Genomic DNA, 24,760 nt, shown 5'->3' on the forward strand with positions numbered 1-24,760 from the left:
TTCCTTCTGAGTTCTGATACACAACTGATTCATAAAACTGAAAAAGCTTACAGTGTACATGCCGGTTAAAACTCAAAACTAAAAATAACACCTAATGAAGTTATGAAGGCATGCATTCCTAATATTGGAATCCCACCAGACAGAAGCACCAGTTCCAGCACCACCACAAACTCAAAGCACATCCAGAAGGCACTTTCTTTCTTATTTCAACAAGCCAAGGAAAAAGAAGGAGAGCAAACACCTATTGATCCCAAATCCCAACCTCCATGAACCCATCCTCGGTTGCACTCCCCCTAAACATTCCACAACAGTTAAACCCACAAGCCACTTCTCCTTTGTTGGACACAGCAATGAGTCCGGCCTTTCCTTCATCGAGCCTGTTCTTGATCACAAAGTCCACAGCCTCCTCCAGGCCTAAACCCTTGTACTCCATAACAGCACCAACTTCACGCGCCAGTGTCCCACGGATGATGGCCTCTCCTTCTCCTGTGCAAGACACTCCACAGAGGTCACAAGCATAGGTACCAGCCCCAATGAGTGGCGAGTCCCCAATGCGACCTGTCATTTTGTTCATGAGCCCACCGGTCGAGGTAGCCGCGGCACAGCGGCCACGGCTGTCCACGACAACGCATCCAACTGTCTCGGGTGCATACACGCTTATGGGGAGCCCGTTCATCATCTGTATCGGGCTCCCCATCCCAAGTGGTACCCTGTAATCAAACAAGATGGTGTTGGCTTCCTTGGCCATCTTGAGCATGCCCACATTTTCCTCCGTGATGAAATAGTCATTGTCCACAAGCTCAACGCCCTGTTGCCTGGCGAAGCTTTCGGCTCCGGAGAAGGCTAGGTAGGAATGAGGGGACTTATCCATCACGAGTCGGGCGAGCGAGATCGGGTTCTTGACGGTGCTCAAACCCGATACGGCGCCGCATCGTCTTCCAGATCCATCCATAATGCTGGCTTCCATCTCAACCCTGCCATTTTCATTCAGGGCGGATCCGCGCCCGGAATTGAAGAACGGATCATTTTCCAATTCCCTAACAACAAGTTCAGCAACATCAATGGCAGCAAGATCAGCACGCAGAGCAGAGGCTCCGAGATTGAGGCAGCGAGTGAGGAGCTTCTTGGCTTGTTCTTGGCGCTCCAGAGGTAGATCCGGGTCGACGCCCGCTCCACCGTGCACAGCAATAGCCCAACCACCCATTCTCACACTATACCTTACACTCTGTCTCAGATTCTGTTATATATGACTAGTGTCACTACTCCTGATCCAAGTAGGAAACCACTAAATCGTCCTAATCCAAGTTGGAAACTGCTAAAAAGTAGGCGATATCACCTGTATTAGGATAAGGATTGTTACTTGACCACCACGTACTCTTATAAGAAAATGAGGTGCCTCATTTTCCTCAATTTGGTTACTATCACCTTCTTCTTCCTGCTATCATGGCCAGTAGTGATATGAGGATCGGAATACCAAATACGAAAGTGAGTTTATCTTAAATTCTAGAGAAATGGAGACTTTCACATTCAAATGACTTCTGGACAATTATAAATCTCGTAAAGCCTTGGCTTCATCTGCCATGGATATGGCATGGGGGGCAGCATCGCCATGAACAGCACCGCAACCAGACTAGCCAAAGAAGGGTTTGCCATATATGGGATAGATTACTCAGGGCCATGCAAAATCGTCAGGCCTTAATTAAGGGCCACATTAAGAGTTTTGGTCGTGTTGTTGAGGACTGCACGAACCACTTCACAAACATGGAGAGCGAAAAGAACAAAGGAAGAAAGAGGTATCTGTTTGGGGAGTCAATGGGAGGAGCAGTGGCTCTACTTGTTCATAAGAACTCCAGAAGAAGCCACTGTAATACTTTATGCATATTTGTGTATTTTCCAGGATATCTTGCTGTACTTTAAAAGAATGAAACTGATCTGGTCGCAATTCTACGACAAATAAAAATTCATCCAATAATATTCAAAACAACTCAATAGACGAGTGTAAAGTTGCGAAATTCTAATTAAAACAACATCGGGAAAAACATGCTTAATCAATAACTTCACTTGTTTAATGGTACTCCCTTGTACTTTATCCAATCAAGTCGTTCTTCAGCGGATATCTTCAAGAACATCTCTCTTTTTGATTTGGTGTCAAGCAGCTCGACCACCTGGAAACGACCCTTCCTTCCCAGGTGTTGGGACTCCTTGATAGCATCCCAAGTTGTATATCTTCTCTCCCTTTCTCTTTTCTCTAATAGATTGTAGATTCCTTCAAGACTGGCGGAAATTTTATCGAAGATCGAAGCGATTGAAAATTCCATCAAGTCTGGTGCAAATATTATCAAGGCTCCTTTTAAGGTCACTTCTAAAAGAGTAATCAAGTCTCACCTCCACACTCATCTCCACAGATATCTGCAGACTTTAACAAACATGATCACAAAAAGGCTCTAGAGCAGAAGATCATCATTTCCTTTGTATACAACGAAGCCCCATTCACTCTGACATTATTTGATTCTAGATTTATTTCAAAAACATTCCAACATAGTTCCAATCACCCCCGAGACCGAAGTCACCAAACCACCCAGTAATTATGGTTTTAACTGAGAATTAAATCGAGTAAATTTGATGCTTCTTTCTCTGAGCAACACAACGTGGTCTAAATGCAATTTTATACGTTTGAGCTTACCTTTGTTGTCTCTGCTTCCGCTGAAACACTCAAGAATGACCAGGCGTTAGGGTTCTGATGAGGAAGAACTTCGGGTGTTATACAAGGGTTGATCCGACACCAACTTTAATACAAGGGTTTAAATAGTATCCAAGAGTTCATCTTAGTCTCCAAGTTTTTGAAAAAAGCAGTAAGGTACTCTCCAAGTCTTGTCTTTCGACCAACAACAAAAATTCCCAGCCCTTTCAGGATTTTATTCAAATATAAAATAAAGTTTAAGTTCTCCTAAAAAAAAAAACGTTTCAAGTGTTTATAGGAGATTCTGATATCTTCAATTTGTATATTCAGATCAAATGGGGTATCAGAACTAGGTTGGCCTCATGTCAAGGAGCTTCACTGTTTCTTCGTCATGATCTATTTTGTCAGTCTTCATATGATCCACAATACTACCTACATGGCTACATCTTCACCACCTCTTATATAAGCCTTCAATAATGCATGATACATCTGCCTGTTCACTGGGATAACCTTCCTCAATAATCCAACAAAAACTTCTACAACTTCAACACTGCATTCATCACCAAGCCAACTCAGCAAGGTTGCGATCAACCTATCGTCGGGTCTCCGTCCTACCTGTGTCCACACAGTGAGAGCAACCTTCATACACTTCAAAGCTTTTTCCATCTCACCCTTGGCGACGTATCCAGAAGCTACTAATTCCCAACATTTAATGTTTGTCGGTTTTCCCTTCTCCATCAAGTCTTCAAGTAGAGCTTGTGCTATCTCATGCAACCCCTTTTCTGAGTAACCTTCTACCACAGTCTGAGGCACTTTAAAATCGTATAAGTTTTCAGACATTTACCATTCCTTCAACACCATCTCAGCTTCTTCAAACTCACCAAGCCTCACCAGAGCCACCAACATGCATTTATAATCCCTGTTTATGCATCTCTTACAAACACTCTTCATAAGACCCCATAACCTCAAAACTTCATTCTTATTCCCCATTTTAGCATACAGTGAAATCAAAAATTTGTAGCCGAGCCCATTTTCCGTATCCAACCGCTCTTCCGATTTCTTTAAAGGCATCAATCGCCTTGTTTGTCTGGCCTGCCTTCAGGTAGATATCAGCAACAGAAGCAGTATTCCAGTCCATGACAATGTAAGGCTGCGCCTCCATTTCTCTCAAAACCTTTTTGGCCCCTTCAAGATCAGACCTTGCCCCATAAGAGTTTATGCGTATTCTATAGCTCCAGTTGTCCGGAGAGATATCATTCTCCTTCATCTCAGCCATCACACCAGGGACCTTCTCATGCTGCCCAGAATTTGTATACAAACACATGATCCCACTGTAATCAATAGCCGAAGAAGCAAACCCCAACTCCTGCATTTTCCAAAAATGAGCCAGAGACTTCTCCATCTGGAGCTGCCTTACATATCAAATCCAGCTGCACAGCATGCTCACTCGGCCGAAACTTGCATATCCCCTTCTCATTCATCCACTCAGATACCTATACACCATTACAAAATCACAACATTCCCAATTCATTGTTCTATAGAAACAGTAACATTACACCATTCAAATTCACTTAAACTTCCCAAAACCAAATCAACCACACTTATCATGCATTCTAAACTAACCCAATTACACTACCCGCTACTTATTCTCTCTCTCTTTTTAACAACAAATTAGTAAATGTTATGCGAAACTGTATTGAACAAAGTGAACACATCAGTTATAATTTCTTATAAATTTTATAGAAGAACAAAGTGAGACGTGGAGGGCTTGAGAGAAGCGTTTGCGCTTGCGAAGGTCACGAATGATGCGCTGGAGCTCACCGATGCTGACCTTGTTGCCTTTGGAGACCCGGTCGTCGAGCTCCGGGGCCACGCTTTGCTTGTGATTTCCGAGAGGACTGATTGTGGTGTAGAGGGGTCGTAATCGCATTTCGGATAAGGGTTTTGACGAAGGAGAGCTTGGGATTCATGACTGTTGGTTGGGGTTTATCTAGGGCCACGCTCTTTTTCATTAATCAAGTCTAAATCGCTGATTACAAAACGCTAATATAATATTAAATATTCATACTGTCCAAACTCTCCTTCGTCAAAGGGGCAACCCGAAATGCTATCTATCAAAAGTAATGGGGTGGAACACATAAATTTGGGAAATTTTATGGTTACACCGATCACCCGATGCATACTATGTTCTTTGAAATTCTGCAGGTATCAATGCATTGTGAATGCGGTTGGTGAAGTAAAGTAAACTATCAACTACATAATTTTTAGTACATAATATACATCGGTCTATAATAGACAAATCTTATAAATTTCGGTTTTTTATGAGTAAATACGTGGTATTATTATAGTTTAACATAGTTCAACATTGTCATTGCATTTCACAGTATATAGACCAATCATTACATTGTTACGTATAATTTGACGAATTTAATGAAGGGTACAAGGAAGGGCAAGCAAGGGAGACTCAAACGAGTCCAAAAAGCTAGCTAGATAAAATAATACGGATGTAATATATATACTAGCTAGTAAGCATCATCCTAGAAAGAACCCAACTGAAGTCCTCAATAATCTTTCATCTTTTCGTTCTAATATATAAAAGCCACGAAAGAGAGCAGGCATATTCAACTTTGATTTTGAAGTTTTAGATTTTGGTCAACAAGCATGCATGGTTTGACATTTAACACAGACCTCATGAGGAAACTGCCATCACTGCTAGCTAGTACTATTATTTTCATCGATATTGATGGTCTTGCATATACTGACCTACACAATCCAACAGCTTGGTTTCTAGTGCTTTGAACTGAGAAAGTTGCATTTGAAGCTCCATTTTCTGCTTCCTTAGGTTTCTGTTCTCCTCCATTAGCTGCAGAGACTGATTATCTTGTTCTGATGCATTGCTCAAGCTTCGGTTGAGGCCAGTAGCACTAGTGCTCTCTTCAGAAGCCTTTAGGTACACCGGGAAAGCGCTCGGTTCGCATTTCTTCCGATTGATCTCTAGGAGCATCTGCCTGCAGCCTCTCTGGAATTTCTCGTGTTTGAATTCCCATCGTTTTGGGGATGTTTTCTTGAATCCCTGTGGATTATAACATAGACTATAAGCTCTTGATAATGGCGCTGTTTCTTTCGTAATGTATAATTAATTATAATACTTTCACAAACAAGATTGATTTTGTTCATGTGTAACGCAAAGACACCCTAATATACACAGATTTCACGTACATATAATTACGTATATAATGAGAGGCTCACTCTGCAATATGATATATAATTAATTTTACACCCTAAAGGGCTAATATCAATTGTACCCTAAAATTCGAGAACAGATCTAGCAGTGTGCTTTTTATGACCGCAGTTCAGCTACATCAATTGGCTGGATCTCATGTAGTAGGATATTAATAAATCAAAACTAGTGCATTAATTAATCTCCACAGCGGGATTATTTTGACCAATTGAAACTATTACATTTATGTTGACTTCCACAACAGATATATTAAGAAATTAATCCCTTTAAGTTTGACCACTGTTTATACGCCGGAGCTATTACACAAAACAGAAACGCCATCGTCACAGAAATCTTTGAAGGATCAAATCCTAGATACTATTGTTCCAAATTTTGTTTCAGCTAATTTCGTAATGGATTAGAAAACTCGATCACGCTGTTTTATTTAGATTTTCTGGGTGTTACTACTGGTTCGAGAACTGATGAAAATGAACACATATATATTACCATTCATTGCCAATAGAAAAAGTAATCATATATGAGCCATTGATCGATATTTACGTATGATATTTCATCCTACAAAATAAATGAAAATAGAGCTAGGAAGATGGGAACTGCGAGTTTGAGACTACTCACATAGGTATTAAGCTGGCGAATGAAGCTAGAGAAGTTATTATGCTTGAAGTATTTAGGCAACAAGATCTCTGAAAACTCAGCCGGAGACCATACTATAAACCCATTTCCCTCTCCATTCCACGACACAATTGATCTCCTTCCGCCACCGTCTGCGTCTTCTTGTTCTTCTTCCTCTAGCAAATCGTACGTCTTCGACAAAAACGGGGCAGGGCTTCTCGTCCTCGAACTCTTGCTTGTGCCATGGTTCACCTCCGGGATATACTGATCCATAAATATAGAGCTGTTCTATCTATTTATGGTTCTTCCAAAGAGCTCCATATAGGGTCTCTTTGCTGAAACAAGTACTAGTCGATCTCTAGTCTCCACCACTACTCTTTTGAGCTTGTTGGAAACTACTAGCGAGTGCCGTGGAAGGTCGATTACTTCCTTTTGGCTTTTCTTTTCTATATATCTTTAATTTGCTGTTCTTTAAGTTTCTCGAGTGCATGTAACATTGACCCGATAAATTTTTAAAAAGTGCATGCAACTCTCCAAGATTCCCAATGAGCAAATTACACACTATGTTAAATCGTATTGAAAATTATTTCCAAGAGAAAAAATACATTGAAAAAGGGATGATGATGTAACAGAAGCAAATTCTGGTATGGAAATTTCAAACTTTTCAATTAGATTATGGAACGTGTAGTCAAACAATTTAACAATTGACTGGACGAACAGTGATCGAATCTTTAAATTAGTAGTTTTAGCACACTATTTGAAAATCCCATGGACTTGCTTCGGCCTTGGGAGAATACTGTCGTTACTCTGGGTGGGGAATTGTATTGGGATACAATCCCAAAAGCCGATTATTTAGGTGGTTGGGCCAATCCGGTCGGTTTGGTTTTAGTAGAGATAAATATGCCTTGTCTACTTGCCGCTCTTTGAAAGTAGAGGCCATTTCGTGAACCTAGCTCTGCACCAAGTTTGGGAGTTAGGTTTTTTTTACTGGATCTTTAGTATAGCTTCAATTCACTACTGCGAAGTTGGCTACGCATGAATTAGGGGTAGACATAAAAAACAGAAATTTCGATCCGTCTCGATTTTATCCCGAAATTCATAGAGACGGGACGGAGGTCTAAAAAAGTTTATCCCGTCTCGATCCAGTCCCATTTCATAATAGTGGGACGGGACGTGAGACGAATAATTTTTATCCCGCTTCGTCCCACATTTAATAAAAACTTAAAAATTCTTATATATTTGTATCAAAATGAAACTAATTTATGTTCTTAATAACTCCAAAATTATATCAACTCAAATAGTAATGGTAAATTATAATATTTTGAACACAATATGTATTTTTTTTGTTAAAATTTCATTATTGAATGTTACTTTATTAATGAAAAAGTAAAAATATAGGTTTTTATTTAATTTCATAGGAATGTGAGATTTGTCACGTCCCATTCCGATCTCATCCCGTCCCAACCGGGATTAATTCCTAGTGGGGTGCATTCTTAAAAACCCTCGTCTCATCCCGATCTCGTTCCGATTCAAAAGAGCGGGATGAGCCTCGTCCTGTCTCATCCCGTCTCGTGCCCACCCCTAGCATGAACTGTGCCACTATCCTTATGGAGTAATTTTCGAAATCGACCAAGTAGTTGCTCACCGATATGGGGTTTTGGTCGCTCGTGGTGGAGCCATTATGATCGAGATTAAGTAACTTGAGAATAGTAATCGAAAAAAGTAACTTGAGAATAAAACTAGGATTTTGCATCATTGCGTTTGACACATCTAGAGATATCATGATTAATCAAGACATACGTCACTAAAAACTTCCAATGACTGAATTTAAGTTGTGAGGTTCCCGGCCAGAAAGCTGGAGAAATGTTCTCAATTTGTTTTTTCGCTCGTTTGATTCTCATTTTCATACCAAAAGGACGTTATATATTATATCATCTTTTCTAACTTTCTTTATGCATGATTTTTTTTGAAAATGATGAATACTTTTATTCAAATCGCAAACAAAAGTCAAGAAAATACCTCTACATGCTAATTACTATTATTTTTTCAGGGTAGACAAAGATTCATAACAAAATGTCAAAGAGCACATATCCCTCCCACTTATCTAAGCAATAAGCATCATGCACAAAAAAACTCCATGATCAATATGGGAATACAAGAACCAAACCAAGTAAAAGAAAAAACAAAAAACTAGAGTTCAAAACACAAAATCAAAAAACAAAAACAAAAACGAAAGGGAAAAACTAAAGGAGGGCGAACTGTAGATTGTACCAATCACTAGGCTAGGAGACCCATGCCCATTCCTGGCCACATCCCAGATCTGCTTCTGCCAGGCAGCGCCGCCACCCTATTGTTAGAAATATAATGATATATTGCATATATAATTTAATAAACTGAATTATAAATAATTATAAAGCAGAAACTAAACATGTAACTCTAATAACGAAGAACACGAAAAAAAAATTCAACCAAAATACCGAACGATTGGTGATGGAAGAACTAGTCGAGACGTGTGTGACACCACACTGTCCTTAAGACGTTTACGCCTCCTCTACTGGTGCAAGGATGTTTGGCGCTTGTCTCCCAGGATACAACGATTAAACAATTATGGGAAGTTGCACTACTAACTAGAACCCTCAATGAACTCGAAAGGTACATCTTTATATCACCAGAGAACAACTAAGAACTTTGAGAGTGAGAGAGCATATTGTCTTTTTGATGGATGATTTTACAAAGAAAGTATGGCGGTTATTTATATAGTGAGGATTTGCAATCAGTAATGAATAAGATGGATGTTATAGAAATCAAAAGATCATAACATATATGAGTTACATATGTTACAAGCACTAATTTCAATCTGTTATAATTCTCCATAACACACAATAACATCGTTGTTACAAAAGAAGAATTTGAACAGTCAAGAGAATTTAAAACGTCCAAAACGAATTTTCGGAAATGCAAAAAGAATCTGCGTTCTGATCCTCAATTCGGTGTTGCATTCGTGTCCGCAGATCGCACGGGCATACACGAGTTTTCCTCGTGACCTGAGATTTGCACCCCCTTGCGCGTGCGCGAGAGAGTATAAGGGGGCTTACACACTTTACAATCCATACACAATGAATTATATATAAAGTTTTTTCAACACTTATTTTTTCTAATGTGGGACAAACACTTTTTCCTCATTCTAAATAGTCAAATTTGAGTCACAATTTCTTATTCACCCATAAACCAAATTACACAAATAAACATATGATCTTGTAGCCCTCATTATGGAGAACTCAAATCTATATTTATCTTTGATTAATTATAAGTTTAACTTAATTTAATTAATCAATTAAAATTTAGTTTTAAATGGTTTATTAATCATTTTCCAACAATTCCCCACATGAATGAAATTGACCACCAAAGACTCGATATAATTTGGTGATAGATTTCTATGGTTGAAACATGCATAGGATAGGTAGGTTTAGCCCTTTGAACCTTCCCTTATGAAAGTGTGTTTACTTTACTAACTAAATAGTAGACGCGATGTCTTTCAACTATTCGTCATTTGTGTAAATGATGACATACTTCACACATGAGTCTCCCTGGTACACTTCGGTTCTCTTTTTTGTACCCATTTTGGCCATGGAACACATGTCTGGTTCTGCAAGTAGTTTGATAAGAGTTATGCCCTCATTAACTCCCCTAGAAGCGGCCTCACTTCTCTCTTGCATAAGTGATCTCTTAATTAAGAGTAACCCGCATTACTCTGCTCGATTTCTCGACGCATAAGAAACATTAAAAATTTTAGCTTAACCTCATCCTTACAGGTATCACTGTTTTTCATCATAGGAATGGACTTTGGGAACTCCCCATAGTGATCCGAACTATCTCCACAATTTGGTTTTCCCTTTTGAACTCAGATCTTGGGATCTCCAGTCAGCTAGGTCGAGTATCTACTGTAGTGATTTTAATTTTCAATGGGATTTAGTCCTATTCTTTTCGGTGAATTTTCAACTAATTCTCTGTTTAACCCTTTGGTTAAAGGATCAATAATATTATCCTTAGACTTTACATAGTATATAGATTTAACTCCAGTTGAAACTGTCTAATGGTATTATGTCTTCGACGAATGTGTCTTGACTTACCATTATACATCCTGCTCTGTGCCCTGCTAATTGCAGATTGACTATCACAATGTATACAAATCGCAGGCACATGTTTTGTCCATCTAGGAATGTCATTTATGAACTGGCGTAACCATTCTACTTCCTCCACACATTTATCTAGTGTTACAAACTCAAACTCCATTGTGGATCTAGTTATAACTGTTTGTTTTGAGGACTTCTAAGACACGGCTGCACCCCCTAGCGTAAATACACATCCGCTAGTAGACTTTGAGTTTTTTATCAGTTTATGTCAGATATTTAGTTCGCATCAGTGAATCATTCTATAACAGCTGGGTATGATGTGTAGTGCAACCCATATGTACGAGTATAACTTAAGTATTTGAGTACTCTTCCAATTGCATGCCAATGCATAGCTTCAGGATTACTCGTGTACATACTTAGCTTATGAACCGCATAAGCTAAATCTGGTCTTATACAACTTGTTAAGTACATTAGACTCCCAATTATTCTTGAATACTCTAATTAAGAAACACTTTCACATTTATTCTTGGACAAATGTAGATTCATATCTACAGGAGTTCTGACAATTCCAGAACCTTTCTTGTCAAATTTCCCAAGAATATTGTCCACATAGTGTGTTTGATTCAACACAAACTTTTCTGATGTTCTCGTAATTTTAATTCCTAAAATGACATCAGCAAGTCTCAAGTCTTTCATGTCAAACTTAGAATTCAACATGTCTTTAGTGGACTTGATCATCTTATCGTTACTCCCAATGTCTTTAGTTTCCCTCGTGACCTGAGATTTGCACCCACACTGCGCACGCGCGAAAGAGTATAAAGGGGATTACACACTTTATAATCCATACACAATGGATTCTATATAAAGTCTTTTCAACACTTATCTTTTCCAATATGGGACAAACATTTTTTCTTCATTCTAAATAGATATATTTGAGTGACAATTTCTTATTCACCCACAAACCAAATTACACAAACAAACATATGATCTTGTAGCCCTCATTATGGAAATCTTAAATCTATGTTCATCTTTAATTAATTATAAATTTAACTTAATTTAATTAATCAATTAAAATTTAGTTTTAATTGGTTTATTAACCATTTTTCTAACACCTACATCACAATTAAAACTGCCGCCAACTTTACCTTGGCCCTCCGAGAGCACCTTCCCGCCGCCAAGCCCAGCACCGCCTGACCAGAGAGAACCGCTGAGAGCCTAGTGTCGCTTTTGGATGAGGCTACATCAATCCCTCATGATATGCCAGTAAGCAAGGCTGCCTTGATCAGTCTTAGATATCTTGACTGCCGGCTTCCTGGGCTACCCAAACAACTTAAAACCGACAGCGGCATAGCCATCCGTCTCTCCAACCCAGCACGAACAACACCATAAACTGACAGTTTTTCTTTATGCATGCTTATTGATTGCAAAAGGGTGAGAATTCATGCCTATGCAGCACAACAATTAGCCAATAAGAAGAAAAAAAATTTCGAATATATAAAAGCTGTACTGGAAGTACGAAGATCATTATATATTGATCGATCATATATGGTGAATTAATAACAAGGATGAACAATTTATCGTACAACAATCGCACGAGGATATATAAGAACTTAACATATTATACGAGAGGATAATAGAAGCTCAAATTATAATTTTTAACACATATACTGAACAACACGCCTTTCATTAACTCCCTCATCCCCTCAATAAATCAAGGCAGCAGCAGAGACACTTGAGAGTGAAACAGCAGCACTCTTGTTCTTCCTCATCCCCCCGGAACACGGTTTTGCCTGCAGACCCCTCAGGAATATCAGTACTAGTATCACCTAAGGGATAACCAGCAGGTGCAGGTGGTACTATTGCTGATGGAGCCTCATAAGGATCCCGTTCCAGGACATCAGTGCTGCCGGAATTGCTGGGAGCGGGATACGGTACTGCAACTGCAACTGCATACATATATATATAATGCATATATTAAGATTCAATCTTTTTACTAACAAGATTAATGTTTTTATAGATTGAAGAACATATATAGTGCATGCTTTATCAGAGAATTAAGATGTCCTTTTCGCTAATTAAGTTGATAGATAATAATTCAAAAATTAAAAATATAAAGAGAAAAATGATCAATCATCATCGTATCGAACTTTCTATATGAATGTCGATCTGCATCAAATACATGAAGCATCAACGTGACAGCTTTCTGCTAATATCAAGTGAAAAGTTTTCCCATGCATAAACCTCTTAAGTACAACTCCTAAAACTTTTAAATGGATGAATATTGAATTATTGATGGATCGACTGCATACCAGCTGCTGAGTGCTCGCTTGAGTTCATCTTTGGATCAAGAGGTTATCAAGAGCCAGTAACAGAGATATATGTAAGATACAAGAAATTCTTAGAACGAATGAGAACGTAGAAGCTTTATATAATGAAAAGTAAGTAAAGAAAAAGATGTTTTACTGAGATATTAATTACTTTCATTGATGCAGGGACTCTTATATGCAGACATACGACTTGGAGACCAAGTCAAGCTAGCCAACTAAGGAAAGAAAAAGACACAGAAAAGATACAAACTTGACATACCAGATTTACACAGATACAGCGAATCTGATATTTAATTATGCAATATTCTCTTTTAGGAAATTACTAGCGAGTGCCCTGGAAGGTCGATGGCTTCCTTTCCACCTTTTGGCTTTTCTTTTCTATGCAACATTGACCCTATAAATTTTTAAAAAATGCATGCAACTCTCCAAGATTCCCAATGAGCAATTACACACTGTGTTAAATCGTATTGAAAATTATTTCCAAGAGAAAAAATACATTGAAAAAGGGCTGATGATGTAACAGAAGCAAATTCTGGTATGGAAATTTCAAACTTTTCAATTAGATTATGGAACGTGTAGTCAAACAATTTAACAATTGACTGGACGAACAGTGATCGATTCTTTAAATTAGTAGTTTTAGCACACTATTTGAAAATCCCATGGACTTGCTTCGGGCTTGGGAGAATACTGTCGTTACTGAGGGTGGGGAATTGTATTGGGATACAATCCCAAAAGCCGATTATTTAGGTAGTTGGGCCAATCCGGTCGGTTTGGTTTAGTAGAGATAAATATGCCTTGTCTACTTGCCGCTCTTTGAAAGTAGAGGCCATTTCGTGAACCTAGCTCTGCACCAAGTTTGGGGGATAACAAACGCATCACTAAACCATGGTTAATTCAAGAGAGAAAAAAACTTCTTTATATCCCCAATTTAATAGCACAGTATTCCTCCACCACTTTTGAGCCATGTCGCATTTTTCTTTTCCGATTTTTTCCCCAGTTTCACATATATCAAAATCATCTTGAATCCTAGCAATAATTCTTAGAGTAAGTTCTTCTAACTATTTTCCCTTTTGTTACTTTGTTTTGTTCCTAATCTGAATTGAATTTTATGTAATTTGTATTTTTTTCCGATTATTAACATTGTTAATTCTTCTCAATATGACAGATTTCATTTGGTATATGGACAATGAAGACGATGAATTTTGTGGAGATGAGGAGAGAGGGTGTGAAGTTGATGCGATTATTAGTGAGACTGGTGGGCTATCTGAAGATGATGATACTAATCGGAAGGCGGAGAGTGAAGCAGCAAATGTGTACATAAAGGGCATTTCAATTGCTTTCAAGAAGAATATCAAAAATGTTTGGACTTGATATTAGAAAGAGAGAGCAATGATGGGATAATTGCAACATATGTGGTTCAAAGATAAGGGAATTCAAACTTAAGAAGGTCAGTCATGTATTCCCCTTCATTTCAATCGATTAAGTGTAGTTGTATGAGTTTTGAGTTTGAGAGGATTCTTTGTGCACATGCATTAAAACTATTCCGTGAGTTAGGCTTGTCAAAATTACCATCTATGTACTACTTGAAAAGATGGAGACGAGATGCTAGAAAGGGAATTCAATTTGAATCTCTTGGTGAAGAAAATTTTGGTGATCAAAGTGCGTCTTGTGCACTTAAATATAGTCACCTGTCTCATATAGCACACATAATTATAGCAAAATGTGCAAAGGATAAACAATTATCGACTTTAATGGAGTCTAAATTGTTAGAGTTAGAGGCAGAATTGGGTGGCAATTCAGAGAATGAACGAGAACATGAAACAAATAATGATGTAGATTCAGACGATGAAGGGCATGAAAATAATGCCAATCTGGTTTTGCATGATCCAAAATTAAAGAAGCGTAAAAGGAGCTGCAAATGTAAGAAGAATAATGATTTGGGATCTAAGAAGCAATCAAGAAAAAGATCTTCATCAATACCGTGGGAACAAGAGGCTGCTCCATAACCTCCTCAAGTGCAAAATGTATCTGCACCAAAGAAGAATAAAAGCTTAATAGAAAATTGCAATGCTCTTTATATTGTTTGTCTTCCATTATTGTTCATCTATTTTAAAAATAGTGATTCTAATAATATTTATTCATATATAGATTCTTAGGAACATAAGACATATGAACATGACAAGAGTAGAGCTTCAAATTCATATGAACAAGTTCAAGTATTTTCATTCATCTATGAAATCTATAACTTATAGTGTGTCAACTCAAAACCATTTCATATTACTATATATCTTGTTTTATAGAGATCCATTGCATTGGTGAATCAAAATCAATCATATATGCCCTTCATACGTCCTCCTGGATTTCCAGCAACTTTGGGTGCTCAAGGCGTTCCCTCACATTATCCTTATGGATTTCCACCAACATTTTCTAGTCTGCAAGCAATGCCTAATCAAATGCAGGACATTGCCTTAAATTATCCTTAAGGAATTCCACCAATAGCTTCTATGATTCCAACAAAGTCTAGCCATTCACTTGGTCACCAACTTGTTCCACCAATGTTTGATTATTCACTTACTAAGTATCACAGACACAGACATGATTCGATACGTAGACAAGACATATAGAATTTTTTTTGAACACAGACACGTTAATTAAATATTATTTTTAATATATATATATATATTTAAAAATCAATTTATAAATTTGAAAGTATTTAGAATTTTAGATGTATATATATGTCAAAGTGTGCATTAAAATGATGAAAACATAACTTGTTAGAATGGCTAAGGACTTGATAATTACCTTGGATAACCAAGGTTCTAATCCCATCACAAACATTCTTATTTTTATCACGAGTTTCTATTCTTATATATATATATATGTGTATATATAACATAAATTGAATATGTTGGAATGGTTGAGGAGTTGTTGAGTACCTTGGATGACCAGGGTTCGATTCTCACTATAAGCACTTTCACTTTTATTATAAGTTGATGCGTGTCTGCGTGTCTGATTCGGATATTCGCGTGTCCGATTCGGATACTCGTGTGTCCGAGCCGTGTCCAAAGTTAGTTCGCGTGTCAGAGTGTGTCCGAGCGTGTCCGTGTCCGTGTCCGACACACAATACGGTGCCCATAGCACGTGTCTGTGCTTCATAGTTCACTTACGTATTTGCAGGTTTGCTCTCTTATATGTATTCCCATACGTATTATTTTTTTAAATTGACTTCTTTAGAAATTGTATCTAAATATAAATATTAACAATGTCAAAAATTTGATAGGCTATCTCCCAACCAAGACCCCAAGGACCAGCTCGCGAACTGAAATTTTCAGATCATTCATCTACATCCTAAGTCCCATTGTTGCAGCTAGATAGTATATGAAATGAAAAGGAGTTTTGATGTCATTTTGTGAGTAGCAGGTTGTTTATTTTATTTGTACTCAGTCTATTTGTATCTATCAAATTATCAGTGATAGAGAAACTTATGTTGGCAATCATGGTTGTTTTGTGTAATTCTTTTATTGACAAGGGAATGAATGTTGGTAATCATGGTTCTTTTGTATATTTATTTTATGAACAAGAGAATGAATGTTCAACTAGGAAATTTTAATTATAATGTATCAAAGCCATTAACATGCTAGACGTATATATTTTTAATTCAGAAACTTAAGTAAATTTTTTAGTTTTGTTAGGTCTTTTTAGGCCAAAAAAAAACATACAAAAATATCAATTTCTCGAGAAGATGATGATGATAAATATATTTTTCGGATTTAAAAGAAAATATGATGTTGAGTAGGGGTATGGGCACTCCTGATCACCTGGTCAGCAGTTGAGCACCAGGTGGCGCTCAACTGCCGTCCGATCTGGCCAAACAGTGGTCAGCTGGTCAGATCGGACAACAGTTGAGCGCCACCTGGTGCTCAACTGCTGACCAGGGGAAGGGGGCTTGGGGTATGGGGGAGCATGATGATAGGTGATGATAAGAGTTGGAATTTAATTAGATTTAGTAGATTAATATTAAATTGGGGATATAAATAAGTTTTTTTCTTTCTTGAATTAACCATGGTTTAGTGATGGGTTTGTTCTCAACATGTGTCAGTTTTCTATTGAGTGGTGGTACCACCATCAAAGAGTTCTTAGTGAGCAAAATCGGATCCAAGTTTGGGAGTTAGGTTTTTTACTGGATCTTTAGTAAGATCCAATTCACTACTGCGAAGTTTGCTACGCATGAACTATGCCACTATCCTTATGGAGTAATTTTCGATATCGACCAAGTAGTTGCTCACCGATATGGGGTTTTGGTCGCTCAGGGTGGAGCCATTATGATCGAGATTAAGTAACTTGAGAATAGTAATCAAAAAAAATAACTTGAGAATAAAACTAGGGTTTTGCATCATTACATTTGGCACATCTAGAGATATCATGATTAATCAAGACATACATCACAAAAACTTCCAATTACTGTGAATTCAGTTGTCAGGTTCCCGGCTAGAAAGCTGGAGGAATGTTCTCAATTTGTTTTTTCGCACGTTATATATTATATAATTTTTTTCTGACTTTCTTTTTGCATGTTTTTTGTGTGTGTAAAGATCAGATCGCAAACAAAAGTCAAATAAATAACTCTACATACCACCTGCTAGGCCGCTATTACCTTTTCATGGTACACAAAGATTCATAAAAAAGGCCAAAGGGCACATATCCCTCCCACTTATCTAAGCAATAAACATCATGAAAAAAAACTTTATAATCAACATGAGAATACAAGAACCAAACCAATTAAAAGAAAAAACAAAAAACTAGAGTTCAAAACACAAAACCAAAAAACAAAAGGGAAAAACTAGAGGAGGCCGAACTGTAGGTTGTACTAGTCACTAGGCTAGGAGACCCAAGCCCATTCCTGGCCACAGCCCAGATTTGCTTCTGCCAGGCAGCGCCACCACCCTACATCACAGTTAAAACTGCCGCCAACTTTACCTTGGCACTTCGAGAGCACCTTCCCGCCGCCAAGCCCAACACCGCCTGACTAGAGAGCACCGCTAAGAGCCTAGTGTCTCTTTTGGATGAGGCTACATCAATCACTCGTGACATGCCAGTAAGCAAGGCTGCCTCGCTCAGCCTTAGATATCATCGCCGCCGATTTCCTGGGCTACCCAAACAACTTCAAACCGACAGCGGCATAGCCATCCGGTTCTCCAACCCAGGACGAACAACACCATACTGACAGTTTTTCTTTATGCATGCTTATTGATTGCAAAAGGGTGAGAATTCATGCCTATGCAGCACAACAATAAGCCAATAAGAAAAAAGAATTTCGAATATATAAAAGCTGTTCTGGAAGTACGAAGATCATTATATATTGATCGATCATATATGGTGAATTAAAACAAGGATGAACAATATATTGTACAACAATCACACAAGAATATATAAGAACTGAACATATCATACGAGAGGATAATAGAATCTCAAACTATAATTTTTAACACATATACTGAACAGCACGCCTTTCATTGATCCCCGCATCCACTCAATATAGCAAGGCAGCAGCGGCAGAGACAACAGAAAGTGCGACAGCAGCAGCCGTGTTCTTTGACTTCTTTCTCATCCCCCCGGAACACGGTTCTGCCTGCAGGCCCCTCAGGAATATCTGTACTAGTATCACCTAAGGGATAACCATTAGGTGGAGGTGGTACTATTGCTGATGGAGCCTCATAAGGATCCCGTTCCAGGACATCAGTGCTGCCGGAATTGCTGGGAGCGGGATACGGTACTGCAACTGCAACTGCATACATATATATATAATGCATATATTAAGATTCAATCTTTTTAATAACAAGATATATGTTTTTATAGATTGAGGAACATATATAGTGCATGCTTTTTATGAGAGAATTAAGATGTACTTTTCGCTAATTAAGTTGATAGATAATAATTCAAAAAATAAAAATATAAAGAGAAAAATGATCAATCATCATCATATCGAGCTTTCTATATGAATGTCGACCTGCATCAAATACATGAAATATCAACTTGAGAGCTTTCTGTTAATAGCAAGTGAAAAGTTTTCCCATGCATAAACCTCTCAAGTACAACTCCTAAAACTTTTCAATGGATGAATATTGAATTATTGATGGATCGACTGCATACCAGCTGCTGAATGCTCGCTTGAGCTCATCTTTGGATCAAGAGGTTATCAAAAGCCAGTAACAGAGATACATGTAAGATACAAGAAATTCTTAGAACGAATGAGAACGTAGAAGCTTTATATAACGAAAAGTAAGTATAGAAAAAGATGTTTTACTGAGATATTAATTACTTTCATTGATGCAGGGAACCTTATATGCAGACATACGACTTGGAGACCAAGTCAAGCTAGCCAACTAAGGAAAGAAAAAGACACAGAAAAGATTCAAACTTGACATACAAGATTTACACAGATACTACGACTCTGATATTTAATTATGCAAAATTCTCAACACTCTCCCTCAAGTTGGAGAATGAATGTCAAGAACTCCCAACTTGTGCAGCAAATATATCTGCCAATTGCTGCAAAGTTCCAACATGTCGAGTTCGAACTATTGATGGGTCTATCTTATCATGAATGAAATGACAATCCATTTCAATGTGACAAGTTCTCTTTCCTGGAAAACTGGATTTGCACAATATGAAGTGCTGCTTGATTATCACAATATATATATATATATAATGCATATATTAAGATTCAATCTTTTTAATAACAATATTTATGTTTTTATAGATTGAGGAACATATATAGTGCATGCTTTTTATCAGAGAATTAAGATGTCCTTGCGATCAAAAATTGGTCACATTCATCACCAAGCCAACTCAGTAAGCTTGCGATCAACCTATCGTCGGGTCTCCGTCCTATCTGTGTCCACACAGTGAGAGCAATCTTCATGCACTTCAAAGCTTTTTCCATCTCACCCTTAGTGACATATCCAGAAGCTACTAATTCCCAATATTTAAGGTTGGTCGGATTTCCCTTCTCCATCAAGTCTTCAAGCAGAGCTTGTGCTGTCTCATGCAACCCCTTTTCTGAGTAACCTACTACCACAGTCTGAGGCACTTTAAAATCGTATAAGTTTTCAGACATTTCCCATTCCTTCAACACCATCTCAGCTTCTTTGAACTCACCAAGCCTCACCAGAGCCACCAACATGCAATTATAATCCCTGTTTATGCATCTCTAAACACTCTTCATAAGACCCCAATACCTCAAAACTTCATCCCTATTCCCCATTTTAGCATCCAGTGAAATCCAAAATTGGTAGCCAAGCCCATTTTCTGTATCCAACCGCTCTTCCGATTTCTTTAAGGCATCAATCGCTTTGTTTGTCTGGCTGCCTTCAGATAGTATTCCAGTCCATGACAATGTAAGGCTGCGCCTCCATTTCTCTCAAAACCTTTTTGGCCCCTTCAAGATCAGACCTTGCCCCATAAGAGTTTATGCGTATTCTATAGCTCCAGTTGTCAGGAGAGATATCATTCTCCTTCATCTCAGCCATCACACCAGGGACCTTCTCATGCTGCCAGGCATTTGTATACAAACACATGATCCCACTGTAATCAATAGCCGAAGAAGCAAACCCCAACTCCTGCATTTTCCAAAAATGAGCCAGAGACTTCTCCATCTGGAGCTGCCTTACATAGCAATTCAAAAGAGCACCATATGTCCTACAATCCTTATCTTCCTCTCCCAACTTACTGAAATACTCTTCTGCCGAAACAAAACCCCGAACCTTGCCTATCAAATCCAGCTGCACAGCATGTTCACTCGGCCGAAACCTGCATATCCCCTTCTCATTCATCCACTCAGATACCTATACACCATTACAAAATCACAACATTCCCAATTCTTTGTTCTATAGAAACAGTAACATTACACCATTTAAATTCACTTAAACTTCACAAAACCAAATCAAGAACACTACTCCTGCATTCTAAACTAACCCAAATACATTACCCACTACTTATTCTCTCTCTTTTTTAACAACAAATTAGTAAATGTTATGCGAAACTGTATTGAACAAAGTGAACACATTAGTTATAATTTCTTATAAATTTTATAGAAGAACAAAGTGAGACCTGGAGGGCTTGAGAGAAGCGTTTGCGCTTGCGAAAGTCACGAATGATGCGTTGGAGCTCACCGATGCTGACCTAAATGCCTTTGGAGACCCAGTCGTCGAGCTCCGGGGCCACGCTTTGTTTGTGATTTCCAAGACTCCGAGAGGACTGATTGTGGTGTAGAGGGTGGGCTTCTTGGTCCGGCTAGTATAGTAGGACCTGGTCATAATCGCATTTCGGATTAGGGTTTTGACAAAGGAGAGCTTGGGATCCATGACTGTGTTGGTTGGGGTTTAAGGAGTGAAGGGGTTTCAGAGAGACGAAAATGGAGAAGGGTTTAAGAGCACTGAAGAGTGTAAAACAAAGTTGGGGCTGCTTGGGCCTTTAAGTCTTTAAATGAAAAGCTTCTTCTTCTTTTTTGGTGAGAGCCTTTTCCATGATAAATGCTGTCTATCAAAACAAAAGTAAAGGAGGAACACATAAATTTGGAAATTTTTTATGGTTACACCGATGACCCGATGCATGCTATGCTCTTGATATTCTGCAGGTATCAATGCGTTGTGAATGCATTCGGAGAAGTAAAATAAACTGTCAACCACACGATTTTAGGAACATAGCATGAATCGATGTGCAATAGACAAATCTTATAAATTTCTGATTTGTATGAGTAAATACGTAGTGTTATTATAGTTTAACATAGTTCAACATTGTAATTGCATTTCACAATGTATAGACCAATCATTACATTGTTATACGTATAATTTGACGAATTTAATGAAGGGTACAAGGAAGGGCAAGTTAATTAGCAAGGGAGACTCAAACGAGTCCAAGAAGCTAGCTAGGTAAAATAATACGGATGTAATATATATACTAGCTAGTAAGCATCATCCTAGAAAGAACCCAACAGAGACTTCTTTCATCTTTTCGTTCTAATATATAAAAGCCACGAAAGAGAGCAGGCATATTCAACTTTGATTTTGAAGTTTTAGATTCTGGTCAACAAGCATGCATGGTTTGACATTTAACACAGACCTCATGATCGAGGAAACTGCCATCACTGCTAGCTAGTACTGTTCTTTTCATGGATTTTGATGGTCTTGCATATGCTGACCTACACAATTCAACAGCTTGGTTTCTAGTGCTTTGAACTGAGAAAGTTGCATCTGAAGCTCCATTATTTTCTGCTTCCTTAGGTTTTTGTTCTCCTCCATTAGCTCCAGAGACTGATTATCTTGTTCTGATGCATTGCTCAAGCTTCGGTTGAGGCCAGTAGCACTAGTGCTCTCTTCAGAAGCCTTTAGGTCGGTTCGCATTTCTTCCGATTGATCTCTAGGAGCATCTGCCTGCAGCCTCTCTGGAATTTCTCATTTTCTCGTGTTTGAATTCCCACCGTTTTGGGGATGTTTTCTTGAATCCATGTGGATTTATGACATAGACTTTAAGCCCTTAATGGCGCGGTTTCTTTCATAATGTATAATTATAATACTGTCACAAACAACATTGATCCAGTTTATGTGTAACGGATCATTTCAGTTACGTACATATATAATGGGAGGCTCAGTCTGTAATATGATATATACGCATACCTTTTTTTTAGAGTGGATATATACTTATACCCTTACATCTTTTTTTTTTGGTTAATTATACCCTTACATCAATTGTACCCTAAAATTCGAGAACAGATGCAGCAGTGTCCTTTTTATGACCGCAGTTCAGCTACTTTACTTGTCATTATATAGGCGATGCCGATGAACACCATAAAGTCATTGTTAAACATATTTAACTTCCAACTGGTCGACTTGCCAATCTATATAATTAAATAAATTGCTACTAGCTGGCCTACTAGGTTAATAAGAAATCGTTCACTTCTAGAGTTCTAGTAAGAGCCAACTAACTGAGATAATAAATCGTTGACTTCTCCCAAGAACCAACTAATAACTGAGAAGATCGGGGGCATCTCTTCATTTTTCGATCTGTTTGACTTGATCGGCTCTAGCTGGGCATCAATTCAGGGTTCATATTTACACACATGTGACACAGCGGCACTGGCACACAGACATGTGTCAATATATATATAATATATTCCATATATCAAGGATCGTTTTCTATTATTCGATAATCATATAGTATGATAATTAATGATCAACTACGTACATAACATTCGAGATTAAGTTGCATTATTTGTACGTAGGAGATGGCCATGGATGAAAAGGTCCTCAATCCTCAACATGATTCCCTTTATTATTCAATATCAATCCCACTGGGCACTACTGCCTAGGTACTGGATATTATTTATGTAAGTGTACCCGCGCTTGCGCGCACACAACTGTAATTTTCCGTCCTGCTTCCATAGGATAAAGCCTAAAGCTGACCATACCATGCCGCTACTAGTAGTATAAGAGTATAAGACTATAGGTGCAGTTCTTAATTGCCTTAGCTATAAAATCAATATGTGAAATGCGCATCTAATAGGATTCCCATCTAATACGTACTGAAATATATACACCAGCATACCAGAGAACGATACATGATTACATTCTAGAGTCTCTATCTAGGATGCATGGAATCGAGTGCGGGTACGTGGAAGCGAAGCGTTTGGAAACGCGGAAGCGTTTTTTTTTTCAAAAATTAAGGAAGCGGGTGCGTTTTGGAAACGTCAGAATAATATATATATATATATATTATATAATATTTTTATATTTTATTTTTTAATTATTTTATCTAGTATTAAAATAACTGGATAACTATTAATGACTTATTTTCTAACCCATGATTATCTTTAATTATAGCATTATTAAAGCTTCATTTCAAAATTCAAACAAAAGAATGTACAACATAGTGTGAAGGTGTTGGGCACGTGCAAGTCAAAGAGACATCACTTAGATGAAATTGATAAAAAAAAAAGTTCGTCTTCCCTCTGTCTCTCTTTCTCATATGGATTTTTTTTCATCTCTCTCCACAACTCTCTATCTTCTCTCTATATCTCTCTCATCTAGATTTTCCTGATATCTCTCTCCCTTATTTCTGACACATATTTGATTGATTGATGATGATCATCTTTAACCGCTTAACGAAATAAATAAGAAGATGAGACGACAAGAAGAGTCTCAAGACATTGATTGATGAAATAGAGGTACAGAAGGAATCACACTTCCAATTTGGAAGTCAACGCTTCCGCCGCGCTTCCAATTTGGAAGCTAACGCTTCCATCGAGCTTCCAATTTAGAAGCCAACGCTTCCGTCGCGCTTCCAATTTGGAAGCCAACGCTTCCGCCGCGCTTCCAAACCCACCTTTTTCGGAATCGCGCTTCCGAGCGCTTCCGCTTCCGCTTCCGAAGCGGGAATCGGTCGTCCAACCAAGCTTCCGTACTATGTAGGTCTCTACGGTCATTGCTTGAGTTATTGATTGTATTGTGTTAATTGGTTACTGTACAGGTGTTGTCTAGAGTAAAAGCATACATATTAACATATATACCTCCCAAGGTTTTGGGACTCCTTTAAATTTTGGTCATTTCTCTGCCAAAATTTCTTTTTGGTCATTCGTTATTGCACTTAAGCGATTTTCATATATTCTTTTGCAAATTGTAACCTAACTCTTTCGATATTAGACTCAAATTTAATATCAATTCCTCATCATCTTTTGTGTCATCATCTGAAATAAAATATGTATTATGAAGTTATT

General features: G+C 38.1%; 4 protein-coding genes across 4 annotated transcripts; all 4 read right to left on the reverse strand.

Moving 5' to 3' along the window:
* Positions 1-241: 241 nt before the first annotated feature.
* LOC126788088 (probable isoaspartyl peptidase/L-asparaginase 2) lies at positions 242-1,204 on the reverse strand. Its single transcript, XM_050514051.1, has one exon. It carries the CDS (start codon positions 1,202-1,204, stop codon positions 242-244), a length of 963 nt encoding a protein of 320 aa, XP_050370008.1.
* A 1,534-nt stretch (positions 1,205-2,738) lies between these two features.
* On the reverse strand, positions 2,739-4,785 carry LOC126788082 (pentatricopeptide repeat-containing protein At4g21705, mitochondrial). Its single transcript, XM_050514046.1, is given in 6 exon segments — positions 2,739-3,116; positions 3,119-3,745; positions 3,747-4,101; positions 4,103-4,173; positions 4,440-4,596; positions 4,598-4,785. Coding segments are annotated over 6 exon segments (1,392 nt in total). The 5' UTR covers positions 4,693-4,785; the 3' UTR covers positions 2,739-3,029.
* Positions 4,786-4,884: 99 nt separating this feature from the next.
* LOC126788090 (heat stress transcription factor B-2a-like) lies at positions 4,885-6,955 on the reverse strand. The gene is made up of 2 exons (XM_050514053.1): positions 6,537-6,955; positions 4,885-5,753 (listed from the first exon to the last, which is right to left on the reverse strand). The coding sequence occupies exons 1-2, from the start codon at positions 6,804-6,806 to the stop codon at positions 5,412-5,414; spliced, it is 612 nt and encodes a 203-aa protein (XP_050370010.1). The 5' UTR covers positions 6,807-6,955; the 3' UTR covers positions 4,885-5,411.
* A 10,764-nt stretch (positions 6,956-17,719) lies between these two features.
* On the reverse strand, positions 17,720-21,399 carry LOC126788084 (pentatricopeptide repeat-containing protein At4g21705, mitochondrial-like). Its single transcript, XM_050514048.1, is given in 5 exon segments — positions 17,720-18,775; positions 19,141-20,366; positions 20,368-20,834; positions 21,100-21,234; positions 21,237-21,399. Coding segments are annotated over 4 exon segments (1,296 nt in total). The 5' UTR covers positions 21,354-21,399; the 3' UTR covers positions 17,720-18,775; positions 19,141-19,789.
* Positions 21,400-24,760: the final 3,361 nt, after the last annotated feature.

Source organism: Argentina anserina, chromosome 3 (genome assembly GCF_933775445.1).
Source record: "Argentina anserina chromosome 3, drPotAnse1.1, whole genome shotgun sequence".
In the NCBI taxonomy this organism is placed as follows: Eukaryota; Viridiplantae; Streptophyta; class Magnoliopsida; order Rosales; family Rosaceae; genus Argentina; species Argentina anserina.